Source organism: Cyprinus carpio, chromosome A3, assembly GCF_018340385.1.
Source record: "Cyprinus carpio isolate SPL01 chromosome A3, ASM1834038v1, whole genome shotgun sequence".
Classification (NCBI taxonomy): Eukaryota; Metazoa; Chordata; class Actinopteri; order Cypriniformes; family Cyprinidae; genus Cyprinus; species Cyprinus carpio.
The window spans coordinates 30,501,163-30,516,167 of NC_056574.1; the positions used below are offsets into that span (position 1 = coordinate 30,501,163).

General features: G+C 34.8%; 1 protein-coding gene across 2 annotated transcripts in view; it reads right to left on the reverse strand.

The window, feature by feature from the left end:
- Window positions 1–10,316: 10,316 nt before the first annotated feature.
- LOC109079574 (netrin-1-like) overlaps window positions 10,317–15,005 on the reverse strand; it is a 49,841-nt gene continuing 45,152 nt past the window's right edge. For both annotated transcript variants that reach the window (XM_042729366.1, XM_042729360.1), the window contains one exon: window positions 10,317–12,798. In XM_042729366.1, the coding sequence (XP_042585300.1) occupies window positions 12,476–12,798 (323 nt within the window). In that variant the 3' untranslated portion in view covers window positions 10,317–12,475. The remainder of the gene's footprint in view (window positions 12,799–15,005) is intronic.

Genomic DNA, 15,005 nt, shown 5'->3' on the forward strand with positions numbered 1-15,005 from the left:
TCCGAGCAAGGTTCAATGTGTCTAACTTTTGAACTGCATGGGGAGGATACATTTACATTTGGCTATAGGGACGTGAAATGGGGCATGGGAGTGTGGAATCAGATGAGATGTTGTTGCCTGGGGTGGGGGGGAATTAAGTTGTCGAAGTGGCAAAGATTTTAAAAGCTCCCATTATGAGTCATGTGGAGAAATATGAGGATGAGAAGATTGATGAAACAAGGCGTTCTGTGAAAAGCATGACATTTTGAACCAAACATGAACTCAAGCTTGTCTAAATCAAGCTGTTTTGGATATAGATTAATGAGGACATATTTTAATTGAATAGAAAGTAACTAAAAAGATTAAAAAAAGAAACTTTTTTTTTTCAGAAAGAAAGAAGACAACAACAATCTTATAAGTTATATTGTCTAATTATTTTATTTTATTTAATTTTATTTTAGTTCAGTTTTTATTTTAGTTCAGTTTTTATTTTAGTTCAGTTTTTATTTTACTTTACTATGATAACCCTAGTGAGAGCATAGGTAAAATGTTGACACATGCATGCTTCATGTGTATTAATTCTGTTTCATATCAACCAGACTACTGGGTAAAGGTTTTTAATAATTAATATTTTGTAATGTTTTTAAGTCACACCAAGGCTGCAGTTATTTGATCAAAATCAGTAAAAAAAAAAAAAGAAGGTATTATTGTGAAATATTATTAAAAAAAATTAAATAATTATTTTCTGCTGTATTGTAATTTCAAATTATTGATTGATTTTATTAAATTAATGATTTTTTTTTTTTTGCAATTGTTCTTTAATACTAGTCATTTTCAACTGGTTTTGCATCGAGACTCAAATATTACACTGAACAACAAGTGGCAAATTATTCAATAATTTCTTATAATAATAATTTCTTATTAATTATATTATTCATTAATTTATATTTTTCATCTGCCTTATTTAGACTAAGTGACAGCTGAATTTATTTAAAATTTGAAGTTGAATACTTGGACACACGGCCTTTGACGTAAACAATTAAATATATGGAAAACATATCCTCCTCTATTTTAGAAGCTGAAAGTCCTAATTATTTTGTCATCCTGATTATGCACAATTAGTGGATTTTTTAATTTTGCTTCAGCATATTTTTCAGTATATTATTTTTAGGTTTTTGGGTTATGACCCACCATTTCAAAACCACTGCTTTATGTAGCTCATGTCATTAAACTAAACTCTATATATACAATAATACATTAGAGACATAGAGAATGTTCCCCTATTTTGAACTCTCTTTAAGCAATAGTGTAATTTGCTGATGTAAAGTGAGGTATTTGTCCATGAAGTGACAGATGGATGAAGTGCTTGCTTACGGTAAGGTCAGCAGATCCTGGACTCGTTCCCGGTCCCACCCTCACATTCAACTTTCCTCTCGCTAACATCCCGTTTCCTGTTCTAACACCTCACCGTCTTCCCCTGTTTCTCCCACTCATTCCTTCACTTGTCATTCCTCTTTTTCCCCCCTCTGACTATCTCTCCTGCTCTCCTCAAGGTCAGTCGAGATGTAATAACGTAGAGGGTGACACGCAGTGCTTTGAAGTGGTGTTTCAGGGACACAATCACCTGGAGTTGTGAAGTTGTACGTAAAGTCTGAGGTATTTGTTCTGGTGCTGCTGTGGTTATGGGTCTCTTGGGTGGCCCCCACAGGCCCTTGAAGATTTTTGGAGAGAGGGAGCAAGCAGGACAGGATTAAGTTCAGGTCCAGCCAGAAGTGGAACTAATGGGTCCATGTGTGCACAGACACTTCTGAAGACCAGATGCTGAGGGGAGAGGGGGTCTCCTTCTCTCACACCACTGTCCTTCAATAGAGACAGGAAGCGAGAGGGAGAGTAAAAATAGGTTTAATGTTGCACACATGCATGTTTGAAGTGTGACAATACTTTAGTGTTTGATATAACGCAGAGTCACATGCTGTATATATAAATTGCTGGTTAAAAGTTTGAAATCATTCACCAAGGTTGCATACATTTGATCAAAAATACAGTAAAACAGTAATATTGTGAAATATCATTACAATTGAAAATAACTGCTTTCTATTTTATTGTAAGACGTAATTATTATTCCTGTGATGCAACGTTGAATTTTCAGCGTCATTACTCCAGTCTTCAGTGTCACTTCAGAAATTATTCTAATATGTTAATTTGCTGCTCAATTATTATTGATACTCAATTTATTAGTGGGTGCATAATATTTTAGTGGAAACTGATACATTTTCTTCAGGATATGTATAAAGAGTTAAAAAGAACAGCATCTATTTTAAACACAAATCTGTTGTCAAGTCTATTACACACATACTTTATACATTATAGACTGTATTAAAGCAGCTAGCAGAGATAAACAGGAAAACATCAGAATCAGTAATAGATTTTGTAACACTATTAATGTCTTTACTGTCACTTTTGATCAGTTTAATGTGTCCTTTTTTAATAGAAGTATTCTATTAAATTTCTTATGTTTTTTTTTAACCTAACTTAACCTAAATTTGTGAATGGTAGTGCGTTTATGTGTGTGTCTATGTGTGTGTTCAAGCATAGAATTTTACATGAAATGTAAATTAATGTTTGCATTAATGTATATTAAATTTATATTGTCAAGAAAAAAAGACCTGCACACTATGTAGATGAAAAAAGCAAAAAACATATAAAATAGTTCACCCCAAAATGATATTCTTTAATCATTTGCACACCCACATGTTGTTCCAAACCTATATGAGTTTCTTTCTTCTGCTAAAGACAAGGAAGATATTTTGAAGAATGCTGGTAACCAAACAGTTGCCAGTAGCCACTGACTTCCACAGTATGGAGGAAAAAAAAAAAAAAAAAAAAAAAAAAAATTTTTATATATATATATATATATATATATATATATATATAGGAAGTCAATGGATACAGGCAAATGTTTCATTATTGTGTGATCTCTTTAACAAGTCAGTTGATTTCCTCTATGCCTTACTAGCTTTTAATTTTTGAATAATTGACATGTAAATTACTGAAATGTATACATATTACATGAATTATTAATATTATTTTTAAATATACTGCAATATTGATTTAGAACAGATGATGTTTTGTATTTGGGTCTGTATATTTGATCCTGTGGATGAGTCAGATCTTGGCTGGGATGGGGATTGGGAGGCGCTGTTTCTTGGCTGAAGGCTTCTTCTTTCATTTGGATTAATCTCTCTCACCTTTTTCCTCGCTCTGAAAAATAGGTCCTGATAATGATTTCTGACTAAATGGGACTAGAATTTAAAAAATGATGTATTTTCTAAGTGCAGGCCAACAGATTTAACATTTGTAATCTAACAGCTGTTGGAGCCTCTAGAATGTGCAGCTTGAATGACTAGAGGGCAGCGTCTTCCTGAGGTGAAGATATTAAGTATAAGTGATTTGACTTTCCATATTTGATTATATTACAGTGGGCTAAAAACCATGGGTGAAGTTTGCCAGTGAATATCATAATATATATATATATATATATATATATATATATATATATATATATATCTATATATATATATATATATATATATATATATATATATATATATATTATATGTGTGTGTGTGTGTGTGTGTGTGTGTGTGTGTGTGTGTGTGTGTGTGTAAGGCTTTGTAATTGTAATGTAAAGCCTGGCTTTGTAATTCCTTTTACAGGAATTAATGTACAGTACCTTGTGCCTCATGTACTTTTTTTGTAAGGTACTTGAGCATAATCCATCTGATTTTTATGTTCTTCAGTGCAGTCACCATTTCCCCATCAAACTTGTCTTAACACTTTGTTTTAGATCATAGTTCAGGCTTGACATCAAATCCTGAAAGTCTGGGATCTTTTAAGCAGAATTGGGATCAATCAAAAGGTTTCTATTTTCTGGCTTGCAGTGATCAATGCCTGACTTTTTTTTACACAATTTATAAGTGCAGGCTTTGGCAAATCATGCCAAAATTTTGGAGGCAAATCTTTTTTTAAAGCACTGAGTAGTAGCTAGTAACATAGTTTTACATTGACATTTTAGGCATTTTTCTGGTGATCTTATCCAAAGCAAAGTATAAACATCTTTTAGTGTTTTAATGTTGGAAAAAAAATACTTTTAAATTTATCCCTGATGATTATAATAAGCGCTGGACAAATTCTGGCAAAGACGGGAGAGAAACTCTGACACATTTCAAACAGGTGTCATATGATCATGTTTTCATGCATCCTGGCTCTTACCATGATTTAAGCAAGCAGGACATGTTCCTGGATCAATGTCCTGGACCTGGAACAAAATCTCTATCACCCAATCAGATTTTAGGGATAAAGAAGGAATTTGGGGCCATTCACACAGATCACATCTTTATGTCTAAAAACGTTAGTTCTTAAGACATAGTCTCATCATAGTAGCAATGTTTATTCAACTGACCCCCGCTGTGGGATTAGTGACTTCAATATTCAATATTAACAATATTCCAATCAGTTATTTCTCAGTATTTAGGATAGGTTTGAGGATTGTCAGTTGTTCTTACAACATCTACCATTCAGGAAAACTCTGATTAATACACAGAATTTATTTCGTAATATGTCATTCATATCTCAAACTCTTTATTTAGGAGGCATGTGACAGTTGTTCAGTGTGTGTGAATTGTATCTTCATGAACAAATGGGGATGACAAGGGATTTGTGTGCGGCTGAGTCCTTCACGCGAGTGCTCTGCTCACTGTCAGCTAGCAGAGAACCTCACCTCCTGTACATGTTTATCAGAGTCTTTCCTCCGTTTTACTGACAGAGAAAAAACGGAGACAAGGCCAGATGGGAACTATTACTAGTCCTCTCAGTGATTCAGTGTACTTTATTGGCATGACGAGTTACGCTACATGCGTATAGCTAATGCAATTGTGGGTTAGCTGAAGACAACGGAAAACATAAACTCTAAACCTAGCAAGAAAACAATATTATTAAACTGAGGTTACAATATGAAGAGTAGACTACAGTACATTCAGAAACATATTAGATCATTTAGGCACTTTTCAGGTACTTTTAAATTGAATTCATAGCTTTGTTTCTTAAACTATCTCCAGGTTTGTGTTAATGCTAACAGGTTTGTATGTGCTTCTAAATGCTAGTTAAGATGAAGGAGGTTGATAATGATAAATATATGAGGAGGTGTTGAATTTCTTTCTGCAATCTGTAACTGAACTTCTCATGGCTGTGTGCGACCGACTCTAAGTCGTCTGGAGTGTCTCTGGTGCTGATGTAGTGTTCATAGTTTTAGATGTCAGTCCCACTGGGAAAATAGTGTGAGTTTTGATGTGATGACCAGCATCAGGTGAAAAGAAGCATGATGCTATATGACCCTCACCCTCAGAGTTGACCAATTCACCAGCAACAAGCCAGGTTTCGTCTCGAGTTGCACTCCCTCCATCATCCAGAAGCACTGGCAGAGGTGAAGAAAGCCAAGCGAGAAAAGCCGAAAGAATGATGTAGGAATGTCAGAGCGAAATCCTTTGGCAGAACTGGGTCTTGTTTGCACAGTAAACCTCACAGTCTTGTGTACCGCCATGAAGGGAAATGCCCACATTGTTGAGCTGGGAGACCCTGGTTACGTTGGAGCGAGGGGCCCCCACCAGGCAAGTTTTGGAGAAACAACAGGATGAAGGTCAGCTAATATAGCAGTTAATTCCACTTCCCTGTCCCCATGGCTCCCAGCTGGGGTTTATTTGAAGATCCCAGACGTCAAAGTCACCGAGTACTTTGTTCGGCTGGTGAGTGCCGCGGGACTGTGCCAATACTCGAGAATATTAATGTATTCTGCTGAAATTGGGGTCAATAGGGATTGCTTGTGAAGGATGGAAAATTCCATGCTCTCACCGTGCTGTTGTATTTCTGTCCACGCTTTCTTTGGACTTCTCTTTCTCCCTGTATTCCCACTGGGCTGTTAATCCAACCTTGCTTGACAGTGGACATTATTTTTTCACAGAAATCGCTCTTGAAATATTCCAATCTGATGTTCTTTAATGTGTGACGAATCAGTCTATTAATGTTTTTATCTCCTAGGAACCTGTGCTGCACTTCAGTAATGCGTAGTTTGATTGGTTAGCTTTTGTCAGTGGTTATATTTTTTGAAGATCTTTTAGAGAAGATCCCTCACTAGTACTATTGTGCTATAGTCATGAATGACAACTTAAATGCAAAGGCTTGTTGAGGAAAGAGATTGAACTATTTTTGCAAAGTGGATGATAAATCGGATGTAGGATCCCTTAGACTTACATTGAAGGATGGTCATAAATCATAACTAGAGACTACAATATCGTAGAGTCTTGGGTTGTTTATTATGCCCTGGAATGTGAAGAGCACATCTTAGTTGTTGTCCCACCAGTGAAACAAGAGCATCGTGTTCACACCTGCCTTTGCCCTTTCTTGAAAGTGTGTGAATGAAAATTAAGAGTGCTTGAGCATTAGCAAATTGTCTTTTTGGTTGTTTACTTGCAGTCGGCGAGAGCATACCTATGTATCCCAGAGAATGGCTGACATATATAACATACAGGTCCGGAGGGCCAAGTGCCTTAATCCTATATGGAAATGTTAATGAGATAAAAGCAACCCAACCTCACATTCCTGTGCGCGGTGAGGAATCCCAGCCACTCTTATGCACATAAGAGGCGGCTTTGTGCCCGTGTCTCGTAAGCCAGAAATTAGCGCTGAAAGAGAGGGGGAAATGGAGAGAATGAGTGAAAGGAATAAGGGAAAAGGACAGAGAGAAATGCAAGGGCGTAGGTGTCAAACACTTGGGCCCCCATTTTGTGTGGAGGTGTGTGTGTGTGTGTGTGACTGGGTGAAGCGCTTGATATTGAGCACCTCTTTGAATCCTGCTCTGATTTGGACTCCATTAAGGCGCCTGGGCATTTGTTTCTCATGGAGCAATTCTCAAGGGCTTTGGGCCATTCTGTGAAAACCATGTGGGAGCAGAGAGAGTGAGAGACAGGGAGAATTAGAGGGGTGGGAGAAGGAGGACTGGGAAGTGCACATGCTCAGTGTGTAATCACTTTGTTTCCAAACTGGCAACAGTGAACTCTGATGCTCACGAGACAAGACACCAAAAACAGCATCGCGGCTGTTTGGTTTTTAAACAGGCCATATGCAATGTTTTGTATGGGGTTTAATGAGGGCCGGTGGCCTGCTTCTGTCTGTGTGCTGGGGTAAATTAGGGTAATCTGGGAAATTACTGAATAAATAATTAAGTAAATAATAATAATAATAGACTGAAGATGTAAAACATCCAAGATTACCCTGCTTCGTATACCTTTGCTTACAAATCTTTTGTGTCATATAAAGAAATCATTGAAAGTAAGAAGTGGTTTAATTTATACTATGACAATGTTGAATTCTTTATTCTGAGGCAAACTGGATGTAAACAGTACATCAATCTGTTGATAGTACAGCATTTTTGCTCTCTTACTGTAATTATAAACACATTTTGTCAAGTATCTGTGTGCTATATCCATATTTTTGTTTTGGGAAACTTTCCAAAATGTAATATGTGACTTTTTATTAAAAACTTGCTATCGTTGTTTTGAAGAAACCACAACCCGCTCCGAAGCGTGATAAAGATGTCCCTTTCACCAATGAATCATTCTTTTGAGCCGATTCTTTTCAATTAACCGAGTGAAGTGGCTCAGAAGTTGCACTGAATGCTAATTTGTGAATCCGACTGATTCGATTACAGCAGTTATTCATTCAGTGAACACTGATTTAAAAAGATGGGAAATGGATATGTCAGTATATTAAAATCTGTGCAATGAATCTTAAAGTGACAGCAGTCTAATATACCTGCTGCTGCCTTTCATCAATATTAAACAAACAACAAAAGAAAAATATAATATAACTCAATGCTCTTGACTAGAAACCTCTGAAGACTATGCAATGTTTTAATTTTTACATTAGGTTTTTTCATTTCTCTAGTATTTCTTATTACTGTTAAATAGACTGTGCCTTAAATGATTGAAGCACTGTAAATTTATTTTGTGTCTTTCTTTTATTGTATTTGTCCTATAGTAATAAAGATACATCTGAAATGTCAAAAATAACTATGTTGTGATATTGTTATCATGAAATAATTTGATTTTGATCAGATCACACACCCTTAATAATAATGAGAAGAAAAATAAATTTAATAATAGTTATTATTATTATGTTTTTATATTAAATAGTATTTTTATATTATATTTAACTAGTATGTCATATAATGTAATTTCTTCATTTTCCTCTGTACTTTGTGTGTGTGTTAAATAGCAAGTTATAGATAACCTCTACAAGCATGTAAGAAATACTAGTCAAATTAATGGCAAATTTAAACAAATGCATGATCAACCTGCATGAGAGGTTTACTGAGGGTTAATACTGCAGATCAGGGTCCCAGGAGCCCCTTAGGACTAAAAGAGATCCCAAATGTGGACTGAGAGAGAGAGAGGGACACAGATTCTTCATAACAGAACATATAAGATGGCAAACACTAAATTAAACATTTCTCCTTAAACCAATAAAAGTAATAAAAATGATCCAAAAATGACCAATCTCAACTAATCTTCAAGGAGTTAAATGAGGTTTATTATGGAGTCATTTCCTTCAGAAGCGGAGTCTGAGAAACCCTGACAAACAGCATTAATCCATCCTTCCACTGTCATGGCTGAGGTGTAACTATCGACCTGATGCTCTGAGAACATTTGGTACTTGTCCTGTCTTGGGGTGATCTGAACTTGACCTTTCCAGCCCTCCACACACTTGCAGGCATTCCCGGAAGCCATTGTTTTAGGAGGTGCCTGATGGCTGTTAACAGAGACACAATGGTGGGAGTGTGTCTAAGATAAATGTTTTGAGAGCAAGCCGGGGAGTTTGCATTTAGCCGGTTCTTCCCAGAGAATATCACCCTAAATTATTGGACTTATTTACACTTTCCATTTAGTCATGTGTTTAAAATGTCACTGTCTCCTCTGATATAGCTTGCCCTGATACTGACAACCATTCTTTAGTGGTCTATTCTCATACAGTACTTTCACCATTTTGGCATTTCAGTCCAATAGTTTGCTTCCTTATTAAGGATCAATACATTTGCACTTTTATACATCTGCATTAATACTCATATACGGATGGACAAAAGGCAACTTGGCCATAGTGTTTTGGTTCCTCCATGTTGAAGATTTCTGATGGAGGTGAACTTAAAAATGGCTTGTTTTCAGTTGAGGTTTTCAATGAGAGCTCCGAAGTGGCCACCCTGTTACCAGTGCTGTGCTTTACCTGTATGATATATCACTAGGTTATTTATAATCTAAAAAACACACGCCATGACATTTACGCGTTGAAGCCCTTCTCTTTACTGAGGTCTAGAGAGCCAAAGTAAATGATGTTGCAGCTTATCACATCTGCTGCTGGGGTTTGTCGCAAAAACAGGACTGTATTTTACCTGCATGTGACATTTATTGTCCACACTAAATCTTTTTTTTTTTTCACATTTAACAGGCCCTCCATCTGTGCGGCAGTTGACGTTATTTGGTTGTTTAACTTGGCTTACTATTCTGGCTTTTGGCATTGTTAAATGTATAACTTTTAATTGTTATTCAGAACTTGTATTTTCTGATCAAGCATCATTAGTTATTTAGTTTTTACTGTTGAATTAGTATGAAATCCTCATCTTTTTCTGGCCATAATGAAAGAGGGTTACATTATGCATCCTTTTAAATGTTATGATTTTCAATCAATAAAAGAAATGTTAATAATAATAATAATAATAATAATAATAATAATAATAATAATATTAATATTAATATTAATATTAATATTAATAATAATAAATATGGTTTAATTATTACATTTATAAATTACTATAAATTAATAATGTTTAAATTAAATGATAAATAATATAAATAAATCATAAAAATAAATAAAAATTATTATAAATAATAATAATTGTTATTGTTATTAATATATAGTAGTATTAATATAAGTATTATATAATTATAGTTACTGTATTTATAACTATGTCCATTCATATGAGAAATATTACAGGTTTATAAGGTGTAAAATCTAAAGTATTTGTACATATATACAATTAAATAATTCAAGTGCATCTTAGAACTGATTTTGCTTCTATTTCTGGACATTTTTATGATTGTGCCACAATATAATTGATTGAATTGATATCATTATTAGTATACAGTTTGCAGTTTGTTTGTTTGTTTTGTAAACCCTGTATAAAAAGATCATATTTGGGAACAAAAATAAACACACAGCCATGTGAGTTCATGTATCATTAAATATGTTCATTTATGAGAATCATAATATATTAGTATGCATTACGGGACAATACGCAGCTTTTGCAATGTACACAGTAAAACATCATATTCAGGAGGACCATGAACATTGTAAATGTCTTCATCAAAAAAAAAAAAAAAAAAAAAAAAAAAAAAAAAAAAACATTCTGTTCAAAGTCATTTTCCAAAATGTCTGGAAAACTGGTCAAAGTCTACTTGTGAGGTCAGGTGTCTCCAAACAACCAGACCATCTGTGAGTTTTAATAAACCATAGTCATTGACTTTCAGTTCATAAGCACTGTCAGAGTTTCAGAGCTGGACAGTGACTGCATGTTAAAGTGTGTGTGTGTGTGTGTGTGTGTGTGTGTGTGTGTGTGTGTGTGTGTGTGTGTGTGTGTGTGTGTGCATTTTCCTGTCACACAGACATAGTACAACCATCTCACTACACTACCAACTTATGTAAACAAAGAAAATCTAAAAAAAACATTTTCTTATTTTCAGAATATCAAGTTCATGGCATAAAAAATGGTTAATTGCATGTGAATATAATCTACTAAATATCGTAAAAAACAACAACAACTGTACAAAAACAGTAGAGCATATCACCTTAGTGAAGTACCAAAAGAAAGAAAGGTACCACATTAGTGATATCACAGAACATTGTTTGTTTCTCTGGATAATAAGAGCCATTTTAGCCGATTTATTTTGGTGGATGTAACCTTATGTTTGCATACACTGGTAAATATAGACCATTCAGGCTTGTGTACATTGTTTTTTTTTTTTCTTTTCTTCTTTCTTTTCTTATATCTTCCATCACTTTATCATTGAACCTTAGCAATGACATACAGGATGTCTCAAATTTAGAATCTAGAGCATTAAAATTTTACTAAACTCTAGTCATCTTGATGTCTTGAAGGACATTTCAGGATTTTATTTATTTACTCGATGAGAATTTTGATTATTACTGCATCTGGGAAATCTTTAGAAATATAACAAGATTACACTTATTATAAATGTGACCTTTTTTAAGTTAACTTCTTGTTCATAATGAAAAATACACTTTTTTTCCAACTGAAAAATCATGAAGTGGTTAACAACAATACTCTATATTTATAACAAAACTCAAACTACAACTAGTTATGGAACAGAAGGTAGACTTCACACTTTAAAGATCACCACAGTTAGTATCAAATGCCAAAAGTCGGCATAGCTTTTGGCACCAAATAAACATTATGATGTCATTATGATGTCATGCCATTTTGAACCAATCAAATTCTTCTGAACAGCAACAGTGAGGTATTGTCAACAGATTTTCTATCTGAGAGGAAGGAATGTAAAGGATGCTTTATGTAATTTTGGCAAGTATTGGCTTGACAGATCTTGTTTTATGATTCTGGCGTAATCACGCATATGCAAATACTGCCTTTTTAATCAAACTCTAAATAATGTACAATGGGGCCCAAAAGACTGAGAGCGCTAATGAAAGTGCTTTTATTTAGCATTTTTCAAATTTAGAACAAAATGTTTCATAAAAAAAAATAAAAATAAATGATTATCAGCATAACATTTTGAGTGAACATTTTTATTTTCTTTTTAAACAAATCCACTGCATCAAAGGTCATCTAATTTTTCATAATAAATTTGAAGAATCATAAATATTTTGTCATTGGAATGCATCTTTGTTTTTCTATTTTTAAACTTTCTGTTTCAAATCCAGATTTTCAAAGTGACCCAGACTTCTGGACCCCACTGTTAGTTCTTTAAAATGTCGACCGCCAACACACTTCTTCTGAAGGAAAATATTCACATAGATAAACTGACTCAGTAGCTTGTATCTTTTTTTTTTGTATCCTTTGTGGAAAAAGACAGAAATCAAAAAGAGACACCAGACACCAGGATCACACATAAACCACTTTACATATATGTATACTTAATAGTAGGTGCAAATTCAGCAAAATTGAAGATATGAAAAAATAAAATCTTGATGGGAAAAAAAAAACACGCTAAACAAAGGAAGGCAAAACTGCACAACTGGTTGTCCTTCACCACGATTCTGATCAATCAATCTGCTCCGACGTTGCTCGGGTCATTATTTTTTTCTTTCCTTCTCTCCGGTTCTTCAATCTCTCTGTTTTTCCTCCATGTTTTTTTTCCTAACACTTGCCCCTCTTGTCACGCTGCTGGAATTTCCTGAGCCGACGGGCCCACAGGTCCTTCCACGGGATGAGCAGGCTGCCCTTGTCCACCACCACGCCGCTCTGACCGCGGGAGTCATCGTTGTCAGAGCCCATCAGCAGGTACTTCCTCCCGGGTTTAATTTTGGGGCACTTGCAGGCCACGTCTTTAGCGCGGACCCACAGGAGCTGGTCTCCTCTGCGAATGCGATGTCCACCCTGCTTATAGACGGATATGATGTTGATAGTGAATTTCCACCACTCGCCCGCCTTATCTCCTTTTAGCACGTGAACCTGGACAGCTGTGGAGACAAACGGTCAGATTAAAAGGTGTTGGAGCAGGAAACAGCAAAATGAGGATACTTTTAATTCAGATAATTCAGATTAAATACTTTTATATTTTAGACCCCATATATAGTGTGTGTGTGTGTGTGTGTGTGTGTATATATATATATATATATATATATATATATATATATATACATATGAAGGACACATACAAAGAAATAAAAAGGTGTATGTTTTATTTTAAATGTAAATACATTTTTATAATTAGAAAGAATAATATTAAAAATAAAATAAACATAATAATCAATAAATTTTTATATATATTATTCATATGTATTTTTTTAATATTTATTATTATTTATATATTTATTTTGTTGCTTAGTAATTATGATTATTATTATTATTATTATTATAGATTTTTTAATTGAAGTTATTATTGAATTATTAAATGACTTCTCTTTCGACAACAATGTAAGCTGCCATATAAACACTTTCCTTCCATCTCCTGATACTGATAGAACAGAAAAATTAAGATCAACCAATTTCGTTCTCTTCATTATCTTTTGTGTGAAAGTTCAAGCTTTTTTTGTGACTTTAAGATGTTAATCTGAGTACCACCCATAGAAGAAAAAAAAGACAAACAAACTGAAATCTCTTTAATAACTTGTTTCTCCAAGACAGCAATGAGATCCAGTGGAAAGCAGATGGAGACTTTTCCTGAAGTCTCCTGTTGTTTTTTTAGTTATTTTTCTATTTTTTTTTTTTTTTTTTTACATTTTATAAACACTTTTATTTAATTTATGTCATTCAATTTCATTTTACTTCAATCTAGTTTAATTCATTTCATTTAATTATTTATTTTTATGTAAATGTTATTGTTTTAATGAACCTTAAAAGTAAAAAAAAAAGTTTTAGGATTTTGAACATTAAAAAAAAAATTAACAAAAATAAAATAAATATAAATATATAAGCAAATATATGTAAACATATATTTGAGTTCATATCTTCTATAACATTTTATATAAACATGATCATTTGTAATAATAATATGAGTAATATGAATAATTCTTCAAAATCCTAAAGCTTTTAATTCAGATTTTTAATGTGGTCTCAGTCTTTTGAACACAGTTCACTAAGTATCCACAACTAAGGTACAAACTAAAAAAGTCCTGCATCAGATGTTAACGTCCAGCCCATGTGGTAACTGCTAACAAACCCAGAGATCCCCCCCGGGTCACACCATTTTAACTATCATCAGACTCGCAGATTGCGAGCTAATCTGTACTTGACGTGAAGTGGTTTCACACGGGGAGGATGCCCAGAGGGAGAAAAAAAACACCTCTATTACACATTAGACCCGGTGTGTAACGGCGAGGCATGTCTGTGCCGCCCTGAAACACTCACACACACCCTGCGGCCAGTAACCCATGAACCAGTAGCACGTCATGTTTAAGAAATATGCCATTACAGCATTGTGTGAAAATGACACAGGAAGTGCTCTTTCTTTCCTAGCATTCTTTCTTTTCGCTCTCGAATGTGAACACTCTCTTTAGAGAGGGAGGCAAGGATCGCCCCCATCGCTGAAAGGAATGCCCCAATTGAGCAGCGGGGGGGGGGGGGGATGCTGTGAGCAAATTGCACCCAAATTGAGAGAACGCACTTCCACAGGCCCGCCATTCATCGCCAGTGTTTCTCTGGGCCAGAGCCCGCTTCGCCATCCAAATAACAAGAGATAAAAAGAAAAGAAGGGTGTGCGGAGGGTAGCGCGGCCCAGAGAGGATGCAGTTTATCACCCCATACAAACACAACCACACAGAAGAATGGCGAATAATGGCGGATGTGTTTAGAGCTCATGAGCTATCTGAGCCCGGCCGGCGTGAGAATCCTGCTCCGGATCTCGCTCTTGACCTGATCTCGCTTCTTCTCGGCGGGAGACAGCAGCGAGCCCAAAACTGACTCAAAATGTGTTGTTGAGCTTCTTCAAAACAATTGCTTTGACTTATTAGCAGTGTTTGCGGATTTCTGTTAAACGTTGACGCATATTTTGTCTGGGTTACAATTATGATTTTGTATATATTTTTAATTTTTCATAAAAAGAATTATGATTTTATGACTTTTGAACGATTACAAAAGAAATATAATATTCCCGAAAATACACGCTACCTATACATACAATTAAAGGAACCAATAAAAAGTCAACTTAATATTAATACCTTTGTAA